Genomic DNA, 23,506 nt, shown 5'->3' on the forward strand with positions numbered 1-23,506 from the left:
ATCAAACACTGTTTGCAAAGTGACTTTAGATGGCGGATAGTGGGTGTTCAATGAGTTGAAGTAGTATGGTGCAGAACAGGTGTATGAAGTGTGGAAGAGGCCCAGGTTCCAGCTGGCCTTTTGGGCCCTACCTGGCCTGCAGGGAGACCTTGGGCAAGGCCCTCTCCCTCACTGGGTATGCAGCTGCTAGGGTTGGCTTAGTCTCTGAAGGGGAAAGGTGGTGCTGTAGCAAGCAGGAGGGGGATGAACTCACTGGTGCTTTGCCTTGCCCTACTGGCAGCACGGCCCAAGCGGCACGTCAATGATGTACCTATGACACTTGCGGGGCTTGCATGAAGGACAGCACACGAGGCCTAGAGCCCTGACCAACAGACATCCTTGGCTTAGGATCCTGCTGGGGAGGAGGTGGGCACAGGTGGTTCTAGTGTGGGATAGAGACACAGGCCTTTGGTCTTGGGGCTGCCTTGGGGCCCAGACCCTCCCACTGATGGTCTTGCTCCAGTGGGAGATGTGTGGACTCATGCAGGGATGTGGTGCTACTGCAGAGGGGGCCCTGCCAGACGAGCCAGCTGCCCTGCACTGCTGAGGATGGGAGGCCTGTCAGCTTGGATGCTGGCCTTTGCTGAGGGAAGGCTGGGGGGTGGGGGAGAAGAAAACCTAGCCACATGCCACCCCCACTCCTGAGTCCCCAGCACATTTCCAGCCTCCTTGCTGTGGGTCCAAATGACCAACACCTCCCCATGCACCCCCCCCTCACCGGATCCAGTTCCCAGTCCTGGCTGGGCCTCACGAGGACAAGGAACCTGGACCCTCTGGACAGGCATCGGGGCCCCAGGGATGCCAAGAGACAGCCAGGACATATCAGACCCCAAAGAGCAGGAATTGTGCCTGGGACGCCGAGGTGACAGTTCAACAGGGAGGTGACACATTCCAGGCCACAAAGGAGGACAGAGCTTTATTTCCAGAAGGGACCCTTGCACAGGGTGACTGCCTTCCACACTGGTGCCTCCAGGGTCCCCCAAGGATGTGCTGCACCCGATCCTTGCAGCATGCACTAAAGGGATGTGGTGGTGGCCACAGCCTCCTCCAGCTGCTGTAGGAGCTCCTCTGGCCGTGGTGAGAATGCACTGGTGTCCACTCTCTGGAAGTCAGGGTGGGCCACGACGGACTCCAGCACCTCAGCTATGCGGCAAATGTCAAAAGCGGCCTGCTGGGGGCCCAGCCTGGTGCCCTTGCCGCCCTCCACCTTGCCAGGACCCAGCCCCTTCGCCAGGAGGAGAAGCCTCCTTTCAGCAACGACCTTGAGGAAGTGATAAAATTCCTCGAAATTAATCCCGGAGCAGGACTTCATGATGACCTGGGCCAGAAAGAACAACCAGTGAGCTGCTGCTCACTCACAGCTCTAGGCAAGTTCTGCTGACCCTGCATCGAGTCTAGGCTACAAAGGGCCCTGAGACACAGTCCAGTCCTCGAGGATGGAGACACCTGGGGGCCAGCCAGTGATCAAATGGGTCTGAGTCCTGCAGCCTGAAAGCCCCAGAACCCTCAAATAGGTAGGCCTGGTTGCCACCAGGCCCCCAAGACTACAGATCTGACCTTAGAGACCACATCCTCCCTTAAGACTGCAGGCTGTCCTGGGGCTTTTCCATACCCTCCCCACACTGACGCCCTGGGCCAGGTGAGCACCCTCTTGCCCTTGACTGTGGTCCTGGTTCAGGTGAGCCCCCTACCAATCCTCCCACTATAGATAGCCCTGGTGAGCCTCATCCTGTGCCCCCCTCCTGCTCAGACCAGTTGTCCCACCTGGCAGTGGTGGTGCCAGTCGGGCATGCTGTCCCTCCACTCAATGATCTCCTGCTGCACAGCACAGAGCTCCTGCTGCAGGAAGTGCCACATGTTGGCCAGGTTACAGCCGTTGACCCAGTTGTGGTTGATGGAGATGGTGTCCTCCTGGAAGGGGTAGGGCACAGGCTGTCCCCGTGAGCCCACAGGGGGCACCATCCCCTCCCCGTCCTGAGGTCCTCTCAGCTTTCCTCCGCTGGGAGGAGTTGCTTCCATCTCCCAACGGGAGCCAGCAGAGAAGAGGGAGCTGGGATCATTTGAATCCACAATTAGCCCAGAATGGGGCTCCGTAAGGGCTGGGACACCACAGTGTGTGGACCCCTTGCCCACTGTTGCCCAGGAAAGCAACATGGGAGGGAGGGAAAGAGGCTGGGGGCCCTCAGCAGTGCTGCGTGCAGGGAACCAATATAGCCACACGCAGTACCAGCCTTGCCCATGGCCTGCCCCATCCCATACCCAGGCTCTCCCAGAGGGACAGCCTGCCCACTCTATGGGATCAGGGCGGGTGGGCTCAGCCCTCTCTCTGCAGGAACGCATTTAGGAAGGTGCTGAGGGCAAGAAGAGCTGCTGAGCAGGCCAAGGGGCACAGGTGAACGGGGGTAAGAGTCAGCTCAGTGGAGCCCTGTGGCCTGTCTCCCTGACCCATCTGGGCCACAGCACATGGGGTAGGGAGTGCCCAGCATACCAGGTTGTGGACTTGATGGTGCCACCCACTGGGCACAAACACCATCTCGCCTGCCTCCTGTGTGACCTCCAGTGGGGGGCTACAGTGATCTCGCATGGGGTGTAGGCGGCTATCCAGGAGTGTGGGGGAGGTCACGTCGTAGGGCAGGCTACCGTGGCAATCCCGCAGGGCTTCTTCTTGCCCCGGTGGGAAGAAGAACCACTTTTTCCTCCCGCAGATGTTGACGGACCAGCTGAAGGAGCGGAAAATGTCAGCATGGAACGGCGACCTGTGCGAGAGCTTCTGTTGGTGCTGTGTGGCTTGGATGTGGGCTTTGCTTCTTCTGAGTAGACTGGCCAGGCTCAGTGGTCCCCAGCTCTCACACCTGGCCTGTGAGCCAGGTGGGAGGGCCAAGCCTCCCCCACCCCAGAACATCACACAGGAGGTGCACGAGCTCTTTCCACAGAGGAAAGAGGTAAGTGGGCTTAGAAATGCCAGACCTGGCAGCCGACTCCATTACGTGGCTAACAGGAATCTCTGAGAGGCTCTGGGCAAGAGCTGACACACCAGCAGGAAGGTTCAGGAGAGTGACCAGGGACGGGGTGTAGGATGGTGGGTGGGAGCAGACAGGCGGTTACCAGGTGCCGGTGGGCCCCATGTAGATGAAGCGGTAGTCATCCACGTCCAGGGCATCCCAGTACTCGTTGAGCCAGTCAGATGAGAAGTATATGGGCAGGGTGAACACGCCCTCCGCCGAGGAGTCCCTTTAGAAAGTGGCATGAAGCTACAGAAGTGGCTACAAGCCAACCTCCCGGCACCCACGTCCTGAGTGCATGAAATATCATGAGAGCTTTGAAATTATGTGAATGACCCCTGACCTGCCTTCTGGAGTCAGCACCAACCACCAGAAGTGGGGCCACCTCAGACCACCCAGCCATAGACCCGCCACCAGATGACCACAGCCCCAAGTAGCCCTAGCTGATCCCTGCCCAAATGACTGAACCAGAGTTGTAAGCAGATGAAATGGTTTTGGGGGTGCTGTGACACAGCCTAGACAACTTGTACAGGCAGTGACCTAGATGTTCCTGGCCACTCCCACACCCATTCCAGGATTTCAGCTTCGGGCTGAGCTGGGGTTTAAATGCATCATCTGCATCATGCTGGTTTCCAGAATTTGGGGGCCTCCTCCACTTTTTTAACCACACCAGTGACCTTGATTCTGCCGAGAAGATTCAAAGCCACAGGCCCAGGCGTGAGGACAGCCCAGGTACACGGAGGTCCTTTTCAACCCCTCACTTCCCTGGATCCATCCCCACAACCCAACCAATGGGGTCCCAAACAGAGGAGCATTCTAAACCAGCCCAAGGGAGAGTGCAGTTCTACCAACAACATGGTCACACAACACTCTCGGTCAGAGCCCATGACAGGGGAGAGCCTTAGTAGTACCAAACCACCAGTAGTTCCCCAGAACACCATGCAGGTCCCTCCGCTGCCATGCCTTTGTACAGTGACAGTCTCCTGCTTATCGTTCAAAACCCTGCTCAGATATCACCTCCCATGTGGCTACCCCTGCGTGCCTGATCCAGGCCTTCCTTTGTTCTTTTTATTTTTGGGTTGCCAAGGAAAACGCAAGACACTTCCTCAAGACTGAATTTCAAATAAACAGTGAACAAGTTTCTAGGATAAGTATGCCCCTTGTAATACCTGGGACATACTTATACCCAAAAAACTACTCGTTGCTTATCTGAAGCACAAATTCACAGTGCACGAGTGTCTGAATCTATGAGTCCATCTGTGCTGTTGGAATATGAGTCCGTGAAGTCTAGGACCAGAGTCTGGTTGCATCTTAGTGACTGTCTGCCGGGCCAGGTCTCTCTGACAAGTAAGAAGCTGTGTGGCAGACAGTACCAAGGGCAAACTTTGAGCAGGATGCTCGTGCCCTTCATGTACTCTTGGATTGCTCTTGGGAATCACAAGGGCCTGAATTTTTTTTTTTTTTTTTTGAGTCTTAGTTCCTGCATCAGCAAAACAAGAATTCCACTGTTCACTCATTCATTAAATGAGCACCTGATCGGTGCCAGGGCCCTGTGCTAGATGGCGGGGGTCTGACTAGGACCTCCTCTCTGCTTGTGAAAAGCACACCCCTGGCAGGGGAAATGGCTACAAAACCTAAGGACCACCTCAGAGAGTGGGAAGGCCAGCAGAAGGGGTGGGGCTGCCTTCAAGAGCGAGGCGTTTCTCAGAGCACATCCTTTGAGCTCCCCAGGTGGAAGAAGCATATGGTAGTGGCAACAGATCTCGGAAGGCCTTGTTAAAGAGTTGGCATTGCTTGTTAGTGATGGAGATTTTAAATGGTTGGGGCACAGTCCTGCTTGAAAGCTCACTTGGACTTTAGCAGTGGGGTGCAGGACTTGAGGCGGGGCAGCTAGTCTGGAGACTGGCAACAGCCAAGGTGGATGATAACAGGCCTGACTTGGAGAAGTAGGTCTGGACAGGGGAGGCTGGTCCCAGGGGCATCTGAGAGAACAGGCAAAGGCTGGATGCTGCCAGTTAGATGGAGGTGAAGCTGACAAGCATGGTTCTGGGCAAATGTGACAAAGAAGAGGTGAGTAACCATAGCCCATCTGTGCCTCTGCCAGGCCCACATTCCTCATAGCAACCAAGCCTGTGCAGGCATGGTGAGATGGCCATGATTGGAGAGAATGACACTTCCAACCAGGCCGAGGAAAGTGGGTTAAATTCCGAACTGGGGAAAAGATGAGTTCCTCCGTGTGCAGCCAGGGCTCACTCAGAACTGAAAAGCAGTGCTGTGGCCAGTGCTCCAGGCTCCTTTACCTGCACAGATGCCAGTCTTTGAGATAGAGACAGCCCCGTGAAGAGGAGTAGTTTCCCTGAATGTACTCTTTCCAGTAGCTGATGTAGTCCCTGAGGGTCATGTGTTCTTTGGGGTTGGAGTTGTATTCCCGGACCCCACAATTTGCAACAGGTACAACCACGTCTCCTGAAAGGAAAGGGTCAGGGACAAGACTTTTCTGAGTCCTCCAGCCTGTCAATCCTCCCTGACCCTGTCTGCCCTCCAACTCATTGCTACACCGTCTCCAGGTGAATTCTTCTGGGGAGTAACTCATGCCTTGCCTCCCTCAAGCCCTCTGTGGCTGTCCTCATTTGCGCCCTCCCTCACAGTCCGACCTAAGAGTCTAGTCCTGTGTTTGCACTCCATGCTGTTCTTGCCCGGGGCACTCGCGCTCAGTCCTTACCATAGTTCTGAAGCAGATAATCGAAGTTGGGCTTTCCACTGGGTGTCACCCAGAGCCTCCTGCTGCCCCAGCCCTCGGTGAAGGCACTGGAGAAAACACAGGGTAAGTTAGGGAGCAGGTAACCCTTGAAAAAGTCGGCGTAGGAAAAGGAGTCCGGCTTCTCGATGAAGTCCACGCGGTCCAGTTTCGGGCCGACCCTGCGGGGGAGACACCCCTCAAGGCCTCGGAAGTGGCTCTCGGCGAACACGCGCGCCTCCCTGTCCATCCCGGGCCAGGTTCGCCGTCCCTGGCGTGCGGGATGAGTGGGGTGGGAGTCTGCCGGGGGGATCTGGAGGGCTGCCGGGAACAGGGCGGGGCTCGGGGGGGGTGTCGGAGGAGCTGCAGGGCACAAGGAGGGCTGCGGGGCGGTCACAGAGGCTGCGCGGAGTCGGAGGAGCTGCTGGGGACGGAGTGCTCCTGGAGGCCCATAATCCGGCTTCCGGCTTCCCACTTCTCTGCTCTTTAAACAGGGAGGTGAAAAAGGAAGTATTTGTTAAACCTGCTTCCGGAGTACACGCTCTGAGCACCCGCGCCTCACAGCCCCGCGCCGGCCAGAGCGAAAGCGGCGAGGTACAGACACTCATAGGCCGCGGTCGTCCCGGAGCACTCGAGCGGAACCTAGAGCCCGCGGTCTAAGTTCCTGGCCGAGCCTGAAACACGGCGAGCCAGTTCTTGGGCGCATGCTCGCTGCATTCTACGGCCCTCACCCGGCGCAGGCACAGGAGCGGCCCACAGCACGATCCTCCCAGCTCCAGGTTCCCCCGCCCCCCGCGGCTTCAGAGATTGTTGAACGGTGTCGGCCCCCAGTCTTGTCGACTTCGCGCCTCCCCCGCGACTCCGGTAAGGCGTGTCTCCAGTCTGCAGCTGGGCCTGTGCTCTTCCGTCAGGGTCCCTCCTAACGCTACCGCCGAAGTGAGGACTCCTCCTCTTTTCAATGCTCCAAGGACTACGGAAGGTGGTGGGATGTGGGCTGGGCTACCAGAGAGGCACAAGGGCCAAAGGTAGTGTCCTGAGGGATGCTGGGTGTCTAAGGGGATGCTGGGGACCTGGAGGAGATGCTGGGGGACTAGGGCGATGATGGAGGCCTAGGGGGCTGATGGGGACTTGGAAGGAATGCTGTAACTTTCCGGTGATGGTGGGACCTGGTGGGGATGCTGGGAGACTAGGGAGGTTCTGAGGGCCTAGGGCGATGCTGGGGACCCGGAGGAAATGCTGTGGACCCGGAAGAAATGCTGTGGACTAGGAGAGGATGGTGGGACCTGAAGGGCATGGTGGGGACCTGGAGGCATGCTGGGGGACTAGGGCAATGGTGGGGACCCGGAGGGGTTGCTGGGGGAATAGGGTGGGTCTGAAGTGAAGGTGTGGGGGCATCAAGGGTGGGGATATGAGGCTGTGCACACCAGCAGACCTGAAATGGGGGACATCAAAGAGGAACTTGGGTGGGGGTGACACGTCAGGGTCTCAGCATGTTGGAGAAATAGATGTCCTTCCTACCCATATCAATATGGAAAGGAAGAAAACAGTTTCATTACTGTATGAGCAGATTACATGCATGTAAGGCATCTTCAAGAGAGTACAGAGCTGGGGAGAACATCACACATTTTATACACAAGGAAGTAGAAGAATGAACTGTTAAGACCTCTCTCATCTCCTTGAGGGAAAAATAGATGCACCAATGTAGTCTGCAGCTGATGAGTGACTCCTGCCTCAGTTCTGGAGGTCCGTGTTTACTGCTCTGAGTCAGCAGGTGGTGACTGTGCCCTGTAAAATCTGAACACTGAGTTTGTTTCATTCTTGACTAAAGGAAACACTCAAAGGGCAGGGAAGGGGCAACTTCTTCCCCTTTGTTAAACAGTGAAGATGTAATCTTGTTTATTTACCCTTATAGATGGCATAAGTGAGATTCTGGGGATATGAGGGCTCTGAGCTTTGGAGCGGGGCTTGAGGGGGGACTCTTTCCAAGGGGTATGAAGCTTATGCAGAAGGTGAACAGCGAGGACCAGAAGTGGGGAAAGGCAGAGAAGGGGAGGACTAGGAAAAAGTGAGTTAGGGAGAGTCTGAAGTCCAGGTATAGGAGGGGTCTAAAGTGGGAGCTGAGACATGGGCAAGATGTTGGAGTGGAGAGTTTGTTGCAACCAGAGCAGTGTGAGGGGTTGTGTGATTCTGTGTGCACTGTGCTCCCTTCCCAGTCTGTCTCATTGTACCTCACATGGTCAAGCTGTGGAATTCTTCATTGGGCCAGTGTTGGGCAGAAAGTTAGAATGCACTGGGAAGTTAAAATGGAGAAAAAGAGTCACCCTTAATTCCATCCAGAGATGAGCAGCTTTTGTTTCTTGATATAGAGTTATCCTTCCAGGCATGCACTCATTCATTCATTTTTTTTCTCTTTGTCCCTCCCTGTACACACACACACACACACACACACACGCACACACACGCGCGTGCGCACGCGCGCGCACATACACAAAGACACAGTCTCTCTTTCTATTTTATATGTATGTAAGTTTATATATATAAGCTTTTGCTGCTTTTAACTTTTTTAAAAAGATTAACAGATGTCAATTTCTTGCCACATATTGACCAGATGTTCCTTAATTATTTGGTTTTAGTTGTGGTGAGTGCAGATCATGGAAGGCAAATAGAAAAAGTGTGGGAAGCAGAATGTTCATAATTGTCTAAAGAACTGAGAAATATGGCTCAAAGTTTGCCTCACAGGGGAAATATGAAATTCAGATAGACATTGCCTGGGAAGAATCCCAGGATTCTAGCTTCTGAAGCTCTGTGGTTGAGACTAAGTTTCATAAGAAAGGGGACGCTTTAGGCCAGCAGGTCCACATGCTCCCCAGGATTGTTGGGGCAACTGAACCAGTAACTCAGGGTAGGAAAGAAGGTCTCCTTTCTTGAGCATTTGCCCTGGGCCAGGCATTTTGTCCTGTATTTCCCCTAGTTCACATGATGGCTCGCTGGTGTTGACAGTATTATCACAACTGTACGCATGAGGCCCTGACATAACTAGTGAGAACAGGGGACTGGAACACAGGTCTGTGTCCCTCCAAGGCCACTAGACGGCAGCCCTGGCATCACCTGGGAACTGGTGGGAAATGCACATTCTTGGGCCCCACCCAGACCTGACTCAGAATCTGGGAGCAGGATACTGCTCTAAGCCTTGTCACATCTCAGTGACACACCCCACAGAGGGCCAGAAAGAAAAATGGCAGGAGTGGAGTTTAAAAGTTAGCATTTTGTAGGAGATGCAGTGGGAATAACATAAAATCCTAGTTGTCTGCTCTGAGAGGTTAGAAAGATAGCACGTACCATGTGAATAGGCTATGTTATTGTAATGAAACGAACACCTGCAAACCTCCCCGGTTGAAAGTGAGAGCCTCTGAGGAGCAGGAGGTGAAGGTAATGGAAAAGACTGGCCACTGGTGCCTGGAGACACTGCTCCCAGTGTTCTGACTCTAAGCCTTCTTGTGGTCAGGAGTTATTGGAAGGTGTATAAAATGTTGCTTAGTCTGTTACTTTGGAAATTAACTAAAAATAGGATGTTTACTTGATACTGAGTCTACTCCAGAACACAGGTCTGATGGAAGTGCTAAGAGAGATCCATTATACTAACTGCAGTGTGTTAATTAGTTCAGTCCCTGTGACCATTCATTTCTTCCCCAGGAGCATCACTGTGTGGATTAGTCTCAAAGACTCTTGAGGTACCTTGCCATGACCTCTTCTCCCTAATTCAGCAGGCATGTTGTGTTTTCACTGGAAGATGTGGGTTCCAGTTTACAGCAGGTGAGGACCAAATAAGGACTCTGTGAACTTAGCATAGAGTGAAGACCTAGTTCAGCAGATAGATGGAAGAAAACTGTCCACAGTGGACACAGTTAATGTTTTCACATCATATGATTTGTGGTTCACTCAACACGTATTTAATGGGTTCCTATGATGCACCAGCATTGTGCACAAGGCACCCTCCTTGTAATGTTTGCCTTCTCCATTGTTTTGACTGAGTTGGTCAACGTGTAAGCACATTCACAGGCTTTTTGGAATTATGGTGAGTACTGTGGTTGGTGAGTGCTGTGGTTGGTGAAGGGGCAAGGATGCCACTGGAGCAGAGGCCTGGAGAGTGAGGTAGAGTTGGCTGTTCAGAGTCCCAGGAGCAGCAGGTGGGGAGCCTGAGACAGGAACAGAGCAGAGCAGAGAGAGGGTACGGGCTGGTCGGTGAGGCTGTAGTTAGTAAAGCCTACATGACTTGGGTGGCGACTTTGGACTTTACTCGAGGTACATGGGGAAGGGTTTCAGCAGAAGAATGATATTTTCTAATTTTGTTTTATGACGGTCACATTGGCTGCTGGCTAGAGAACGGGTAGTGGGAGGCAGAGTGAAACAAGGAGGCCAGGTGGGAAGTTGTCCAGGAGAGTAATGACAGTGTTGCATAGTCGTGTGGCTGTGGGGATGGGGGGCGGTGCAGACGGCAGATGTGAGATACAACTGCCAAAACTTGCTGACAGATTGAGAGGGATGAGGAAGAGGGGATCCAGGAGAACTCACCTGGCAGTGCCTTCACTGAAATGCAGGAGCAGAAGGAGGGGCTTGCTAAATTGCAGATGCCTGTTAGATGGTCATGTGGAGACGCCCAGGCAATACTCAAGTCTCAGAGAGTCTGGGCTGGAGAGGAAAGTTTGGCAGGCCAGGCAACAGCTGGAAGGTGATATTTAATGCTGTGAAACTGTGTTGACTCACTTAGAGAGTATTGATTAAGAGGACCAAGGTTGTGACCTGGTCATTCCAGCATTTAGCAGTCAGGTGGAAGAGGAAGAATCAGCAGAGGAGACTGAAGACAGGCCCCAGGGAGTGGGAGACCAGGGGAGCATGGTATCCGGGAAACCAAGACGTGATGTGTCTCAGGAGATGGGCAGGTGTGTTGGACAGAGGTTAGAACAGATGTGGGCATTGGATTTGGCCACCTGGAGGCCTGGACAGAGAAGTGTCAGCGAGTGGCGGGGACAGGAGCCTGTCTGGAGGGGGAGATTCCTGGCTGGTGGTTGGGGGGCAAGCACAGGGAAGCATTTGGAGTCTCTTGGAGGAGCAGTAAGTGGAGAGGACTGCGGGGATGTGGGGAGGGTGTCTGTTTTAAGATGGTCTTAGAGCGTGAGTGTAAACTGATGAGATGATCTAGGACGGGTTGGTAAACTATGGCCCGTGGGCCAAGTCTGGCTGCCACCTGTTTTATAAGTGAAGTTTTATTGGAACAGCCACACCCCTTTGTTTCTGTATTGTCGCTGGCTGCTTCTACTCTACAATGGCAGAATAGTTTAAGGGAGACCATGTGCTCACAAAGCCTAAAATATTTACTACCTGGCCCTTAGGGGAAAAAAAGCATGCCCTTTCCTAGTGTCGAAGGGATGGAGACCAGACTAGAATCTGGTCTTTGAGGGAGGGAGCGGGGACACTGCTTCCCGCAAACTGTGCATGGAGACCAGAGGAAAGGCAGGACACCCAGGAACAGGTGTGGTATCAGAGTCCTCAGCTGAGGGAGAGGGAGGGTGTGGGTGGGGTCATTCTAATGCACACGGGAATGTTGTTCTCACTTTGGCCCTTCCACTTAAACCTCATTTATTTTGGTCTGTTGGGAAAGCTGCCATGGAAATCTGTGGTAGGAAAAGTTGTGGCCACAGGTTTTTCCTTTTGCTTTTTCCTTGGTATTTGTCAAACCTGAGTACTTTTCTCATATTTCTTGTATTAGTACAATCATGAGAAGTGTTTTCGTTCTTCTCTTAAATTTTCTTTCCTCTAACTTTTCTCTCTTTTTGAATTTTAGAATAATTTAGAGCTGATATTGCCCTTAGGTCTTTTAGTTATTTTCATGGTTAAACAGAGGCCCAGAAGATGAAATAGCTTTTCCACAGTCATAAAGTTTGTGGCAGGGCTGGAGTTGGAACTACAGCATGGTTCCTTGGATGCTGCAATGCCAGACTCAGTAATTCTTTGGGGAATTTGTGCATAATCTCACTCAGTACTTAGGGAATACCTCTCAGAGTACACACTCAGGAATGACAGCTCGGGTCAGGCAATTGTTAATATAAATTCAATTTTCATGCTAAATCAAAGTCTCAAAGTATGGGGAATAGCGGTAAACAAGATATGGCCCCTCCTCGACTCTCTTGGGGGTGGTTTATGGCAGACAGGGGGTGGCCAAGTGGCAGGAGGCTCTTTTCAGCTAGGAGGACCAGAGTCTAGCTGGTTTCAGGGGCTGACCCGAGCTGTGAGCACATTGCAGTGACTGAGGCCAGAGGTACCTTGCCTCTGACATTTGTTTTGGACGTGGAAACACTGAAAACCATGGTTGATGGGGTTAGTAGTCCCTAATGCTGAGAGTAAGAACTTTTCTATTATTCACATCTGAATAACTGCCGAGTGGCCTCATGGCAGGACAGTGCTAGCAGGTTGTGCCGGTGGCTCGCCGGGGACCTCACAGCTCATGGGGGACTGTAGGTGTGTCAGTCATAAAAGCTGAAGGTCTACACACCCTTGCTTCCCTGTCCTGTGAGAAGCCCTAGTCCAGCGACACTCTGTAGTCTGTTTTATGTCTGTTTCAGAGTGCTCAGGTGAGTGTCCTTCTTACTAGGGAGAAAGATCTGATGAAGACACTTTGGCTTTACAGTTCTTTTTGTCCAGAGTGAACCACTGTTAAAGAGGAAAGGCACCCTCCCAGCTGCTCTGCCCCACGCAGGGAGCTTCCACACAGTCCCACTGTGTGCAGGGAGCTCACACATAAAGCCCCTAAAGAAGACACCAGTCTTCTGTACAGGAGGTCAGGAGTGTTAAACACCTGAGATCTTCGTTAGCTTTCCAGCGACATAAGAGCATGGGTTTCCTGGATCCTTTACAGAGCCCTGCTGAGTTGGGAGTATGAGATTGTTTGTTTGTAGTGTGGAGATTCCCCTTGGTCTGGCATTCATCATCATGTTGCCTAAGAAGATGGATTCTTGGGTTTGTGTCTCCTTGGGGAAGTTTCTGACCCCATAAGCCTCAGGCTCCTCTGTGACTCAGAATGGTCATTCCTACTGACGCACAAGAAGGTGGCACCAGACCTGAGAGTGGAAAGTCTCTGCTTCTTCCTGCTCCAGCCCTGCTACATTCTTCAAGTAGGAGGCTTGCCTTCCTTATAGTCTTAATCTGCAGTAGTCTCTTCTAGAATGTTCTTTACCACTTACTGTTTTTGCAGTTCAGTGCAAGTATCTGCAGTCTAATTGTTGCTTATCTTTAACTGTATATGTTCTGTCTCCTTACCCCTGTACCCTCTGGTCCCTGCACTGTATTGTATCTCCTTAAATGTGTAGGTCCTAAGGCTATTGCTTTTTCAGAATTGACACTCAGAGAAGACACTTGAAGATGCTAATACTCCTGAAAGAGTATTAGCCAAGCTATCAGTGGACTTTTAGAGCTTCTGCCATGATAGAGTTGTGCTCATTCATTTGTTGAATGAAGTGAGTTGGAGATGATCTCTGTGGTCCCTCCAGCCCTGACATCATTTTGTCGTGATGACAAAATTCTCATGCTTAATATGGCAGCTTTCTTTTAGGTTTGTCCTAATTTCAGGTATTAGTAATTAGCAGAGCTGTTAGACTGGACTGATTTGTAGTACTGAGTAACAGGGGTTGATTGGCACATACGCATATCTGGGAAGTTTGGATCAGCCCTTGCTACTGTGATTAAGAGAAGTTCTAGAGTGTACTTGGGAAGTACTTCAATCTGATTAACATAGGAGTTAAATTTATTTCTCTTTTAATGGAATCAAGTTGTTTGGCACTTTAATTTTGTGTACACTAGGCACATTCTTCCTTCTTTCTTTCTCCTCTTTTTCACTGTCGTGTTTGTTTTTGTGGCCAGGTGCTGTCTATAGCCAACTCTGATCAGGTGGTGAAAACTAATGAGACCAAATAACAGATTCTGGGTATGGTGATGTTTTAGCAGTCGTTAAAGAAATGGAATCAAGAGTAGACTCTTCACATTCCTAATAGATGAGCTGAGTTAGTTCTGTAGATACTTTGTAGTATTCACAATGATTGTAATAACACCTATAGCATATATTAGGTGCCAAGTACTCTTCTAAGCACCTTTCACATTATCAGTTCAGTTAAGCCTTACAGCTGCAGTGTGGGATAGGTACAATTATTATCCCATTGACAGATCAGGAAGTGGAGGCAGCGGGGCTGAGTAGCCAGGGGTCACACACAGATGAGTGGGAATACCTGCCATTGTCCATATGAAAGGTTTGTGCTGTAGTCTTCCAGCTGTGCTGCTACCTAAGGCAGTGATTTCAGATGTTTTTGAAATTGTAATGCCCAGCTGAAATATAGTTTTGGTATACCTTTCATATGTACATTTATTATTAATTTTTAATAAAATTTTATATTATTACTAAATATTTAGTAAATCCTTCATTGAAGTATTAATGAAGAAAAGTGAACAAATCGTAAGAACCGAAAATGCACAAATCTTGAATTATCAGAAAATTAATACACCCAGGGCAAGAAATAGAACATTACCAGCACCACAGAGTCAAGGCCTCCTTTCTCCCCAGTTATAACCACCATTCTGACTCCTGTTTCTGAACTTTTCATGTACTAATTTTTAAAATGAATTAAAGTTTGGGGAAAGTTTTAATTCCCATAAGTCAAATAAAAACATCCTAGGGTGTTATGAATCGATAGAGTCGATTTGTAGAGTTTGCTTCCTAAATATTTAGCTTAATAGAGATTCTCGTATGAAGAACCCATACCCAAAGTAGAATGATCTTTGTGTTGCACATCACTGTTGGGGATTGTGAAGGGTCTGAGACTTTATTGCGGGTTGAAGAGTGAGCCTGCCATAGTTTTGTAGATGTGGCAGAAGAGAGGAGGCCCTCTGTCAGAAAGGGCCTGTTATGCATGGCACAGCAGGATTCATGTGTGCATCTGTTCCCCTTGCCCCCTACATTCTGAGGGCACAGGTGGATGCTGCATATACCATGGGTTTGTGTCACAGCTTATGAGGGGGCTGCTAGCAAATCTGCCCAACACTTGCCTCCAAGGGGACACTGACCTATTATCCTGGTCAGGAAACAGATCTTCTTTCAACCAGGAGGGAGACACTGTCCACAGTTACAAGGAAGATAGCCTGGGACAGTTTTTGGTACATAAAATTTTATGTCAGTTTTTGACATAAAATGTGGAGAAGCACCGTGAAGAATTGCCTCCATAATGTCCGTACCTTGTATGTGCAGTATTTCATTAAGCAGTAGGATGAGACCAGCCTGAGCATTGACCTCAGCTATGCTGAGAGTCACAGATGGACAGATACCATAAACCACGAGTGTCTGTTCCATTTATTCAGTCACAAAGTGTTTCCTGAGTTAGGATTATGAATAAAATATGGTCATTGCCCTTTGAGAGCTTGCAGTCAAATAACAAGTGGTCATCCTACCATTTAACACAGTAAGTGTGCATAAGTTCCATACAGCCCCACAAGGGAGAGAGAGGGTGGGAGAGGCCGAGGGCTGGATGGGGCCTCTCTTACTGTGGAAAGAAAATTGCAGTGGCAGTGGGGGGGTATTTTGGAGTACCAAAGGCAGGAGACCAATTAGACTGCCACTGTAGTCCACTTAAGACTTCCTTACATTCCGTATCATGCCTACAACCCTATGAGCTTTGGGGTTTTGTTTACATTAACGTATTTCATATTTGATAATACATTGCCTAATCTCAAATCACTTTGTTTCTTCATAATTAGGAATCTCAATTCAATTCAGGTTCTTCAGGTGCAGGTACTGCCTTTTTCTTTTGCTGTCCAGGCTTGTGCTGCTTGATGTGGCGTCTAGTACAGTAATTACATTGAAGAGTCTGAGTCTTTAGAATATAACTCAATGAGGAAGTTTATAGAATTCCAGTGGACTCTAAGCTCCATGAACCAAGGACTATGTCATTGTTGTTTCTTTTGTACTTGCAGCCCAGCGTGGCATGGTAGGGGCTTAAAACTTGTTAACCAAATGCAGAGAATCCCTGTACCATTCTGTAAAAGTCCACACGTTTCAACATTTTTAGGGATAATATTATGTCTTCTCCTGTTTTTATAAGTGAAATCATGTCATAATTAAACTCGTGTGTGTGTGTGTGTGTGTGCGCACGTGCGCGTGCGTGCGTGCATGCAAGAGAGAGAGAACGAGGATTTGAGGAAGGAGGGAAGGAAGGAAAGAAAGAAGGAAAGAAGGAGGAGAAAGGAAAGAAGAAACGCCATATTACAGGTGGACCTCTAATTGGAAGAGCATTGGACTAGGCATTACCCTGCCTAGTTCTAGCCATGTTAATATCATGAACTTGTGGTTTGACCTTGTACAAAGTCCTCATCTTTTCTTGGCCTTATATTCTTTATCTGTACAATGAGAAGGTTGGACTAAGTGTTCTACAAGGGTTGTTTCAAATCTGTCATTCATGACTTTAAAATGCATCCACAGGGAATTCCACGGCAGTCCAGTGGTTAGGACTCCACACTCTCACTGCCGAGGGCCTGGGTTCAGTCCCTGGTTGGGGAACTAAGATCACACAAGCCGTGCAGCGTGTCAAAAAAAAAAAATGCATTGATAAGTGCAAATGGTGAATAGTACACCTTTGTTATGTATAACTATATATAAAATATATACATATAATTATATAATTATGTAGAACCCTATAAAATTAGTTGGGATTACAAGAATGGAAAAGGTTGTCTGTAAGATTATTTTCTATATGAAACTAAGTAAATTTATAAAAATTTCAAAAGGAGAATGTTAGTTTGGAAACTTGTAGAGTGTGTAGTTGATAGGGGTCATCACAGCTGATGGTGTTCCTATGAAGAATCCTTGGGTGGTCTTTTCCAGTGATTTTCTTCTTTTGGTCACATCAGCTGTGAACCCTGGTCCCAATGTGGGTGCTCTGGTGAGTGAAGAGCCCCTGGGGACCTTGATGCTTTGGGTCAAGCACAAGTCTGGCCCCAGCCCGTACCTCTCTGCTGAGTAGGGCAAGGTCTTCATCCTGCCTATCACAGGTGGTGTGAGAGTCCTTGCTAGGTGAGGACTTGGCCATGTGCTGGAGTCTCCAGTGTGCTTGGAATCCAGACCATATCCTTGCTGTCAGTGTCCTAGTATCTCTAGTCCAAGTGTGATGTCCTATTTTAGGCTCATCTATCCACTAATTTGTCCCCCTCTCCTTCAGAGGCAGAGTGACCTTGGCCGTAGTACAAACCGACCTAGGAACCAGATGAGCAGAGACATCTGCGTCCACACCTGGCCATGCTCCTATTATTTAGAACTTGAGAAGCAATGGGTCCCTGGAAAACTTTCATTAACTTCTCTCTCACTAAAATTTATGACTGATAAAACTAGAGAAATTCTTGTCAACTTTCCTCTTTCTAGTATAGTTGAGATCAAGAAAGAAGCTTCTTATTTTATCTTCAGTTCTATTACCATCCTGGAAAAGGACCACAACAAGCACTGGTTCAGTTCCTTGCAGCCTAGTCGAAATGTCGTTTTCAGCATCATCGAGCATTTCTGGAGAGAGATGCTATTGTCCCAGTCAGGAGCTGCTGTTGAGGAATCATCCTCCCCCATGACCAAGGGGAAGGAGTTGACTGGTCTGATGGCCTGTACCCAGAAGCGTCTGGAAGACACAGCCAGAGTCCTTCACCATCAGGGTGAGCAGCTTGACAGTATCTCGAGAGGCCTGGACAAGATGGAATCTGACCTGGATGTGGCTGACAGGTAAACAAACACTGTAATCATAACCTGACCTTTGGATGGCTGAGGTATGGTATCTTTTCCATCATCCCGTATTTATTACACATTCAGCCTTCTGAAAACACATGCTGTGCCCCTGTTGTGGACAGTTACACTGGGCTGACTGCTGTGGGCGTGCAAGTAATGAGGGCCAGCGTTCGCTAAGTGTGCAGTATGTGCCAAGGACAGTTTTAAGTGTTGAAGGGGGATTACCTCACTGAATCAGCAGACAAGTCAAGAAGAGTGTGTTGTTCTTCATTTTACCCATGGGGAAACTGAGGCTGAGAGGCCGGGTAATTTGTTCAAGATCACACACACTAAGTTCGTTAGCGTAGTTTATCTTAATTTCTTTTCCATAGTTGTAGAGCAGCAAGGTTTGAGCCAAAGCATTTTGGCTTCAGAAGCTGCCATCTTAGCCACTGCACTAGCCACTCTCAAACCTTCAGTCTTGGGGGCCACTCCACCCACCTTAAAAACTGAGGACCCAAAGAACTTTCGTTGATGTGGGTTATATATACCGATATGTACCATATTTTTTTAAAACTAAGAAATTAAATAATTATTTATTTAAAAAGTACAATGATAAATCCATGACCTAGTAACATAAATAACATTTTTTTAATGAAAAATAACTTGTATAAAGCAAAACGTGTAGTGAGAAGAGTGGCACTGTTTGAGATTTTTGTACCTCTATTTAAAGTAAAGCTTAGCAGAAAACAGCTGGATTCTCATGCCTGCTTCTGCAGTCAGTCTGCTGTGATTATCACAGGTCACATGGTCTCTGGAAACTCCACTCTACACTCATGAAAGAATGAGAGTAAAAAGCCAAATAGCCAAATAGTGTTGTGGTATTGTATGAGGTGACTTTGACCTCCCAGACTCCTTTGGAGGGTCTCAAAGACCACACTTTGAGAAGCGCTGCACTGACTATAAGACATACAAGGTAAGTCAGCGATCTTAGAGTCTAGTAGGAATAACCTCTCCCCCATGTCTGGAATGGTTGCTTGAGAGCTCAGGATGAGGTGGCAGCCTCTCAGTGATGGGCCCTGAATGTGGGCCCCCTGTCTCAGACCAGGGCTGCATGGCTGCTGTTTGTGAGACCCCTTGCCTCTGAGTGACCCCACTCTGCAGTTACCACCTGTTGCTATTTCTAAGCACTATGTGGTAAAGGGCATCGTGCTAGAGCTACAGGGAACAGGGCCCTGCATCTTATTCTTAGAGGGGGTGCTTATGGTGGTTGAGATGTAAGATCACCAGACCTTTGTGAGTTTTCCTCATGGGAACATGGCTAGACATTTTTCCACCCTCCCTTGCAGTTTGGGGTTTATATGACTGAGTTGTGGCAGAAGTGATGTAGGTCACTTGCAGGCCTAGTCTCTAAAAGCCCTGCTACCCAATCTCTAGTACTGTCTTCCCCTTTACCTGCTGGAATCCTCCAGGACTCGAAGGCCCTAGGACAGAAACATTAGTTAGACAGAGTTTAGGGCCTCAAATGGCTTCCCAGAGCAGAACGCTGACCCCAGCCCTCAATTGGACTACAGTGTGAACAGGAAATAATCCTCTATTGGGGCTAGGCCCTTAAGATTTCGGGAGTTGTTATAGCAGTCAGCCCTCGCAGAATAACACAACATTCCTGTAGGAAATTGAGACACCTATTAAATATCTTCAATACATAACAGGACATAGAGACCAGAGATTTAGAAGAATGTTCATTTGCACTGGAAATCAAAGAAATGCACACTAAAATAATGGAAATCTAGGTTTTAATGATCAAATTAGTAACAATTAAAAGTAAGAATACACAATACCAACTGAGGATAGTGAATAAGCATTTTCATACACTGCTTATTAGGAATGACAATTGGTATAATCCTTTTGGAGAACAATTGGGTGGTTTGTAAATCTTCTTTTGACAAACAACAAAGTGAAAGGATGAACCTGAGGCTGGGAGAAAGTATTTGTGATACCTACCCACATCCCAACAAAGGATTAATACCCAGCTAGTTAAAGGCAAAATGAGAAAAAGGCAATTCAGCAGAAAAGTTAGTAAAGGCCGTTGACTAGAGTTCAGGCTAAGAAGCTACTATAACAGAGATCCAAAAATATTGTGGTTGAAATAAGCTAGACCTCCATATAATGATCCAGAGGAAGGTAGTTATCCCAGGCAGATAGAAAGCTCTGCTTTAGGCCTTCACCTCTGGCTGCATGTTGGCTAGAAGGTCTCCTGTCTTATCACATGGCACCATCACTACATCAAAAGTTGCTGGTATCACTCATTCGCAGCCAATGGGAAAGGGGAACAAAGAGGGAGGCCAGGGAACACAGCCTTGTCTTTAAGAAGGTGACCCCAAAGTTGCACATATTACTTCTGCTCATATCCTACTGGTAGGACTTAATCTCATAGTTACACCGAGGAACAAAGAAGCGGGGTAGTTGTGAGAGATTACTCAGGTATTCCATTATGGAAGGAAGAACAGGAAAATGGGTACTAGGGATCATTAGTTGTCTCTGCCACAGTGTCTCACCAATGAGAAATCCCAGAAGACCAATGAAAAGGGAGTTTAGCATCCCTAGTGATTAGGGAAAGGTAAATTAAACCAACACATGTATTAGTTGGGTAGCACCAGCTGTTGGTTAAGATGTGGGGTGATAAGAACTGTAATGTTTTTGTCAATAATATGAAATGGTTCAGCCACTTAGGAGAGCAGTTGTCAATACCTAGTGAAGCCAGAGGTGCACAGACCCCATGACTGTGACCTTGCTCTTTCAGATGTGTATCTTAGGGAAACATTGGCACTTGTGCACAGCATGTGTGGACATGAACTTTCATTAAAGGATTGTGGATGGAAGCGAGCGATTGCAGTCAGTTGCTTCTCAAGGGGGATTGGGTATATAAGCTATGTTTTAGTCACAAAATAGACTAATTCTTTCATGGTAACTGTTATATGTTAGATCTATACATATCAGCTTGAATAAATCCCAAAGCAGTATTAAAAAAACAAAGCAAGTTGCAGAGAGATGTGTACAGCAGGATACCATTTATAAGGCTTTTTTTTTTTTTTTTTTTTTTTTTTGCGGTATGCGGGCCTCTCACTTTTGTGGCCTCTCCCGTTGCGGAGCACAGGCTCCAGACACGCAGGCTCAGCAGCCATGGCTCACGGGCCCAGCCGCTCCGCGGCATGTGGGATCTTCCCGGACCGGGGCACGAACCCGTGTCCCCTGCATCGGCAGGTGGACTCTCAACCACTGCGCCGCCAGGGAAGCCCTATAAGGTTTTTTTTTTTAATATGCCAAATAATACTATAGGAAAAACATTGAGTTAAAATATGAAAACCTGAACAGGAAGGGTGCATGCAGGGCACCATACTGTGTAGCTCTGTGGTTAGTTATCCAGAGAGCAGCTGACTGGTGTTCCTGGAGTGGTCTTGGGGTTCACGATGCTCTTTGGCGTGGGTCCTTTCAAGCCGATTGTGGTAGGCCCTCAGTGAGCTCTCTAATTTGTCCATCAGAGCTGGGGAAATTTCCTGTATTATTTCTTTGATAATTTTTCCCCCTCAGTTTTTAAAATGTGGAACTTCTCCTTTTTTTGTTATCTGACTTCCTGAACTGATCTTCTGATATTGTTCTCATTTTTCATTCTCCTCATCCTTTTGTTCTGCTTTTATTTCTTGAATTTTATCTTCCTACCTTCTATTTCTGTTATCATGTTTGTAATTTCCAAGACTTATTTTTTCTTTTCCAATGTTCCTTTTGAATAGCAGCCTATTATTGTTTCATGGATGCCCTATTCTCTTATCTCTTGGGTTGTTATGGATAGCCTTGTCTTAGTATGTTATGTCTTGTATGGGAAGGCCTGGGTGGACTGTGAAATTTTTGGTTCTGATGAAAAGGGCTGTGGTCACAGTGTTTGAGAGCAGTGCTCTGTGGTCTGAGAATATCTGGTCTCTCTTCCCATGACAGTCCTAGATTTATGCAGTTTACAGTGTTTTCAGTAGTCTTCACAAAATGTGGTCTCTTCTCTTTCTCTCTCTCTCTCTGTTTCTCTGTCCCTACGTCCCTCCTTCCCTCTCTGTCTCCCTTTCTATCTCCCTGGCCCCCTCCCTCTTTCTCTTTCTGTACCGAAGGGTGAGTTTTATGAATTCTAAGGTTTTTGGAATCTAATCTGATTAGATTTAAAGCGACTAATAACTCTTATTTCAAGTGGTATAGAAGGCACTGATGATGTGGCAATGGTGATATGTAAAATAATCATCATGGGATACTCGTAATCAAATATTTTAAAAAGGCTCTGAGTGACCATGTATTTGATACCTAATAACATTTTTGTCAAGCTAATGAGTAATGAGATTGGCTGGCTGCTCTAACTCTACTGGACAAAGTGTGGAAAGGAAAGGATGAGTTCAGAGTAACCAATAATGACCTGAACATTTCTATATCTGCCTTGAAAGAAAACCTTAGGTCCCGTAGCTGCAGCACTGAGATTTCTGAAATTCAGATCCGGAGTGTCATCCTGTGAGTGACTAAATTACAATGTAAATTGAAATCTCCACTTTGCATGGTGTCTGCTGTTAAACTGAGGGTATTGATAGGGGAGAAATGGGATCCTGAAAATTGGAATGTAGACATATGGGAAGATCCTGATGAAACTGAGAAAATAGAACCCCTAAATTCTGATGAGTCTTCTTTGCCAGTAGAAGCAGCCCTTCCTGCCCTATCTGAGGTGATTAACCACACTTTGCCTGAGGAAGCTGTAATGGCCTCCCCCGAGATAATTGCTTTGCAAGACGGTGCAGATTTCTTTCAAGACCCACCCCCACCACCCCCCTTTGCTTCCAGGTATATTGTTAGAGTTAAGTCTCAGCACAGCCCAGAAGATGAGGCATAAAGTGTGGCCCATGAAGAGGTGCACTGCACTCTGAAAGAACTGCATGATTTTTCCAATTTATACAGACAGAAATCCTGTGGGAATGGATATCTTGGGTGTGGGGTGATGGTGAGAGGAATATGAAGTTGGATGGCGCTGACTTTACTGAAATGGACCCACTAAGCAGAGATCCTGGATTTGGTACCATGGCTCGAGGAGTTAGAAAGGCTCTAACAGTTTGGTTGGTTGGCTGAGATGTGGACTAAAAGGTGGCTTACTCTAAATGGAGTCTGAAATGTCAGAACTGCCTTGGTATACTCCAGAGGAAGGATCCAAGACTGAGGAAGATTGGAATGGTAGAATAGATTTATTATGTGAGATCTCCTCGCCCATCCTGGCAGGCTCCAAGAAGACATACTTTTTACCATGACTGTGAGAAATAAATTTTTAAGGGGAGCCCCAGCATCCTTGAGCTGTGTGGTTGCTCTTCTCTGTAGGCCAGAACTTACAGTGGGAAGTGGCTGGGATCTGAGCTGGGAAGCCACTGAGCTGGGATCCTTAAATGCAGCAGGGATAATTGGATCCTGGGGTGGCAGGGCTAAGTGGTAGCACTTAATCACCAAAGACAATTGGGGTTGGTTACCATAATGGACAACAGAGTCAAAGCAGCAATCAGAATAGTCTGACTCCCAGAGACCTATGGCATTAGCTAGTTGGTCATGTGCCCCTAGAAGAGAAATAGTTGGGCAGTCTGCTCAATTCTTACTTGATCTGTTAAGCAGAAGAGTTCTAGGTCATGTGAACAAGCATCTAACCTGAATTTAAAAAAAAAAAAGTCACGGCTCCTTAATTGATTTCTAGATTTGACCCGGTTTACACACCCAGAACACCTTGAATGACGGGGAGGGTGGGTCCCCTTGTGGAAGGACCTCAGTATGCTACCAAATTTTGTACTGTTAATCTTTCTCCCAGCCTTTCCCAGAGAGACATACGGCATTTTACCAGGGTGACTGTGCATTGGGGAAAAGGAAATCAGATTTTTCAGGGACTAC

General features: G+C 48.3%; 2 protein-coding genes across 11 annotated transcripts in view; one reads left to right on the plus strand and one right to left on the minus strand.

Annotated features, from left to right (window-relative positions):
- Window positions 1-956: 956 nt before the first annotated feature.
- Window positions 957-6,297, minus strand: JMJD4 (jumonji domain containing 4). Of its 3 annotated transcripts, none has more exons than XM_079915823.1 (6): window positions 5,764-6,297; window positions 5,342-5,507; window positions 3,145-3,270; window positions 2,528-2,795; window positions 1,804-1,950; window positions 957-1,300 (listed from the first exon to the last, which is right to left on the minus strand). In XM_079915823.1, the coding sequence occupies exons 1-6, from the start codon at window positions 6,026-6,028 to the stop codon at window positions 1,055-1,057; spliced, it is 1,218 nt and encodes a 405-aa protein (XP_079771949.1). In that variant the 5' UTR covers window positions 6,029-6,297; the 3' UTR covers window positions 957-1,054. The 3 variants fall into 3 exon arrangements, with proteins under 3 accessions (XP_079771949.1, XP_079771948.1, XP_079771947.1); XM_079915822.1 differs by having other exon boundaries at window positions 957-1,357; window positions 2,528-2,759; window positions 5,764-6,031; XM_079915821.1 differs by having other exon boundaries at window positions 957-1,357; window positions 5,764-6,031.
- Window positions 6,298-6,515: 218 nt separating this feature from the next.
- Window positions 6,516-23,506, plus strand: part of SNAP47 (synaptosome associated protein 47) — a 66,373-nt gene continuing 49,382 nt past the window's right edge. Inside the window, exons 1-2 of one of the 8 annotated variants that reach the window (XM_079915813.1) lie at window positions 6,516-6,642; window positions 17,031-17,575. In XM_079915813.1, the coding sequence (XP_079771939.1) occupies window positions 17,076-17,575 (500 nt within the window). In that variant the 5' untranslated portion in view covers window positions 6,516-6,642; window positions 17,031-17,075. Of the gene's footprint in view, window positions 6,643-8,831; window positions 9,592-12,484; window positions 17,576-23,506 lie in introns of those variants that run through there. The other 7 variants (XM_079915818.1, XM_079915814.1, XM_079915817.1 and 4 more) reach the window with 7 other exon arrangements.

This window comes from Stenella coeruleoalba (genome assembly GCF_951394435.1).
Source record: "Stenella coeruleoalba genome assembly, chromosome: 3".
NCBI lineage: Eukaryota > Metazoa > Chordata > Mammalia > Artiodactyla > Delphinidae > Stenella > Stenella coeruleoalba.

What these genes read in the sequence shown, in the direction of transcription:
- JMJD4 (XM_079915821.1), bottom strand. Translation starts at nt 6,028, where the DNA reads ATGGACAGGGAGGCGCGCGTGTTCGCCGAGAGCCACTTCCGAGGCCTT. An exon ending in TTATCTGCTTCAGAACTATG is followed by an intron (nt 5,508 to 5,763) that starts GTAAGGACTGAG and finishes CTTTCCTTTCAG; the next exon opens with GAGACGTGGTTGTACCTGTT. An exon ending in ATGGGGCCCACCGGCACCTG is followed by an intron (nt 2,796 to 3,144) that starts GTAACCGCCTGT and finishes GCTCTCGCACAG; the next exon opens with GTCGCCGTTCCATGCTGACA.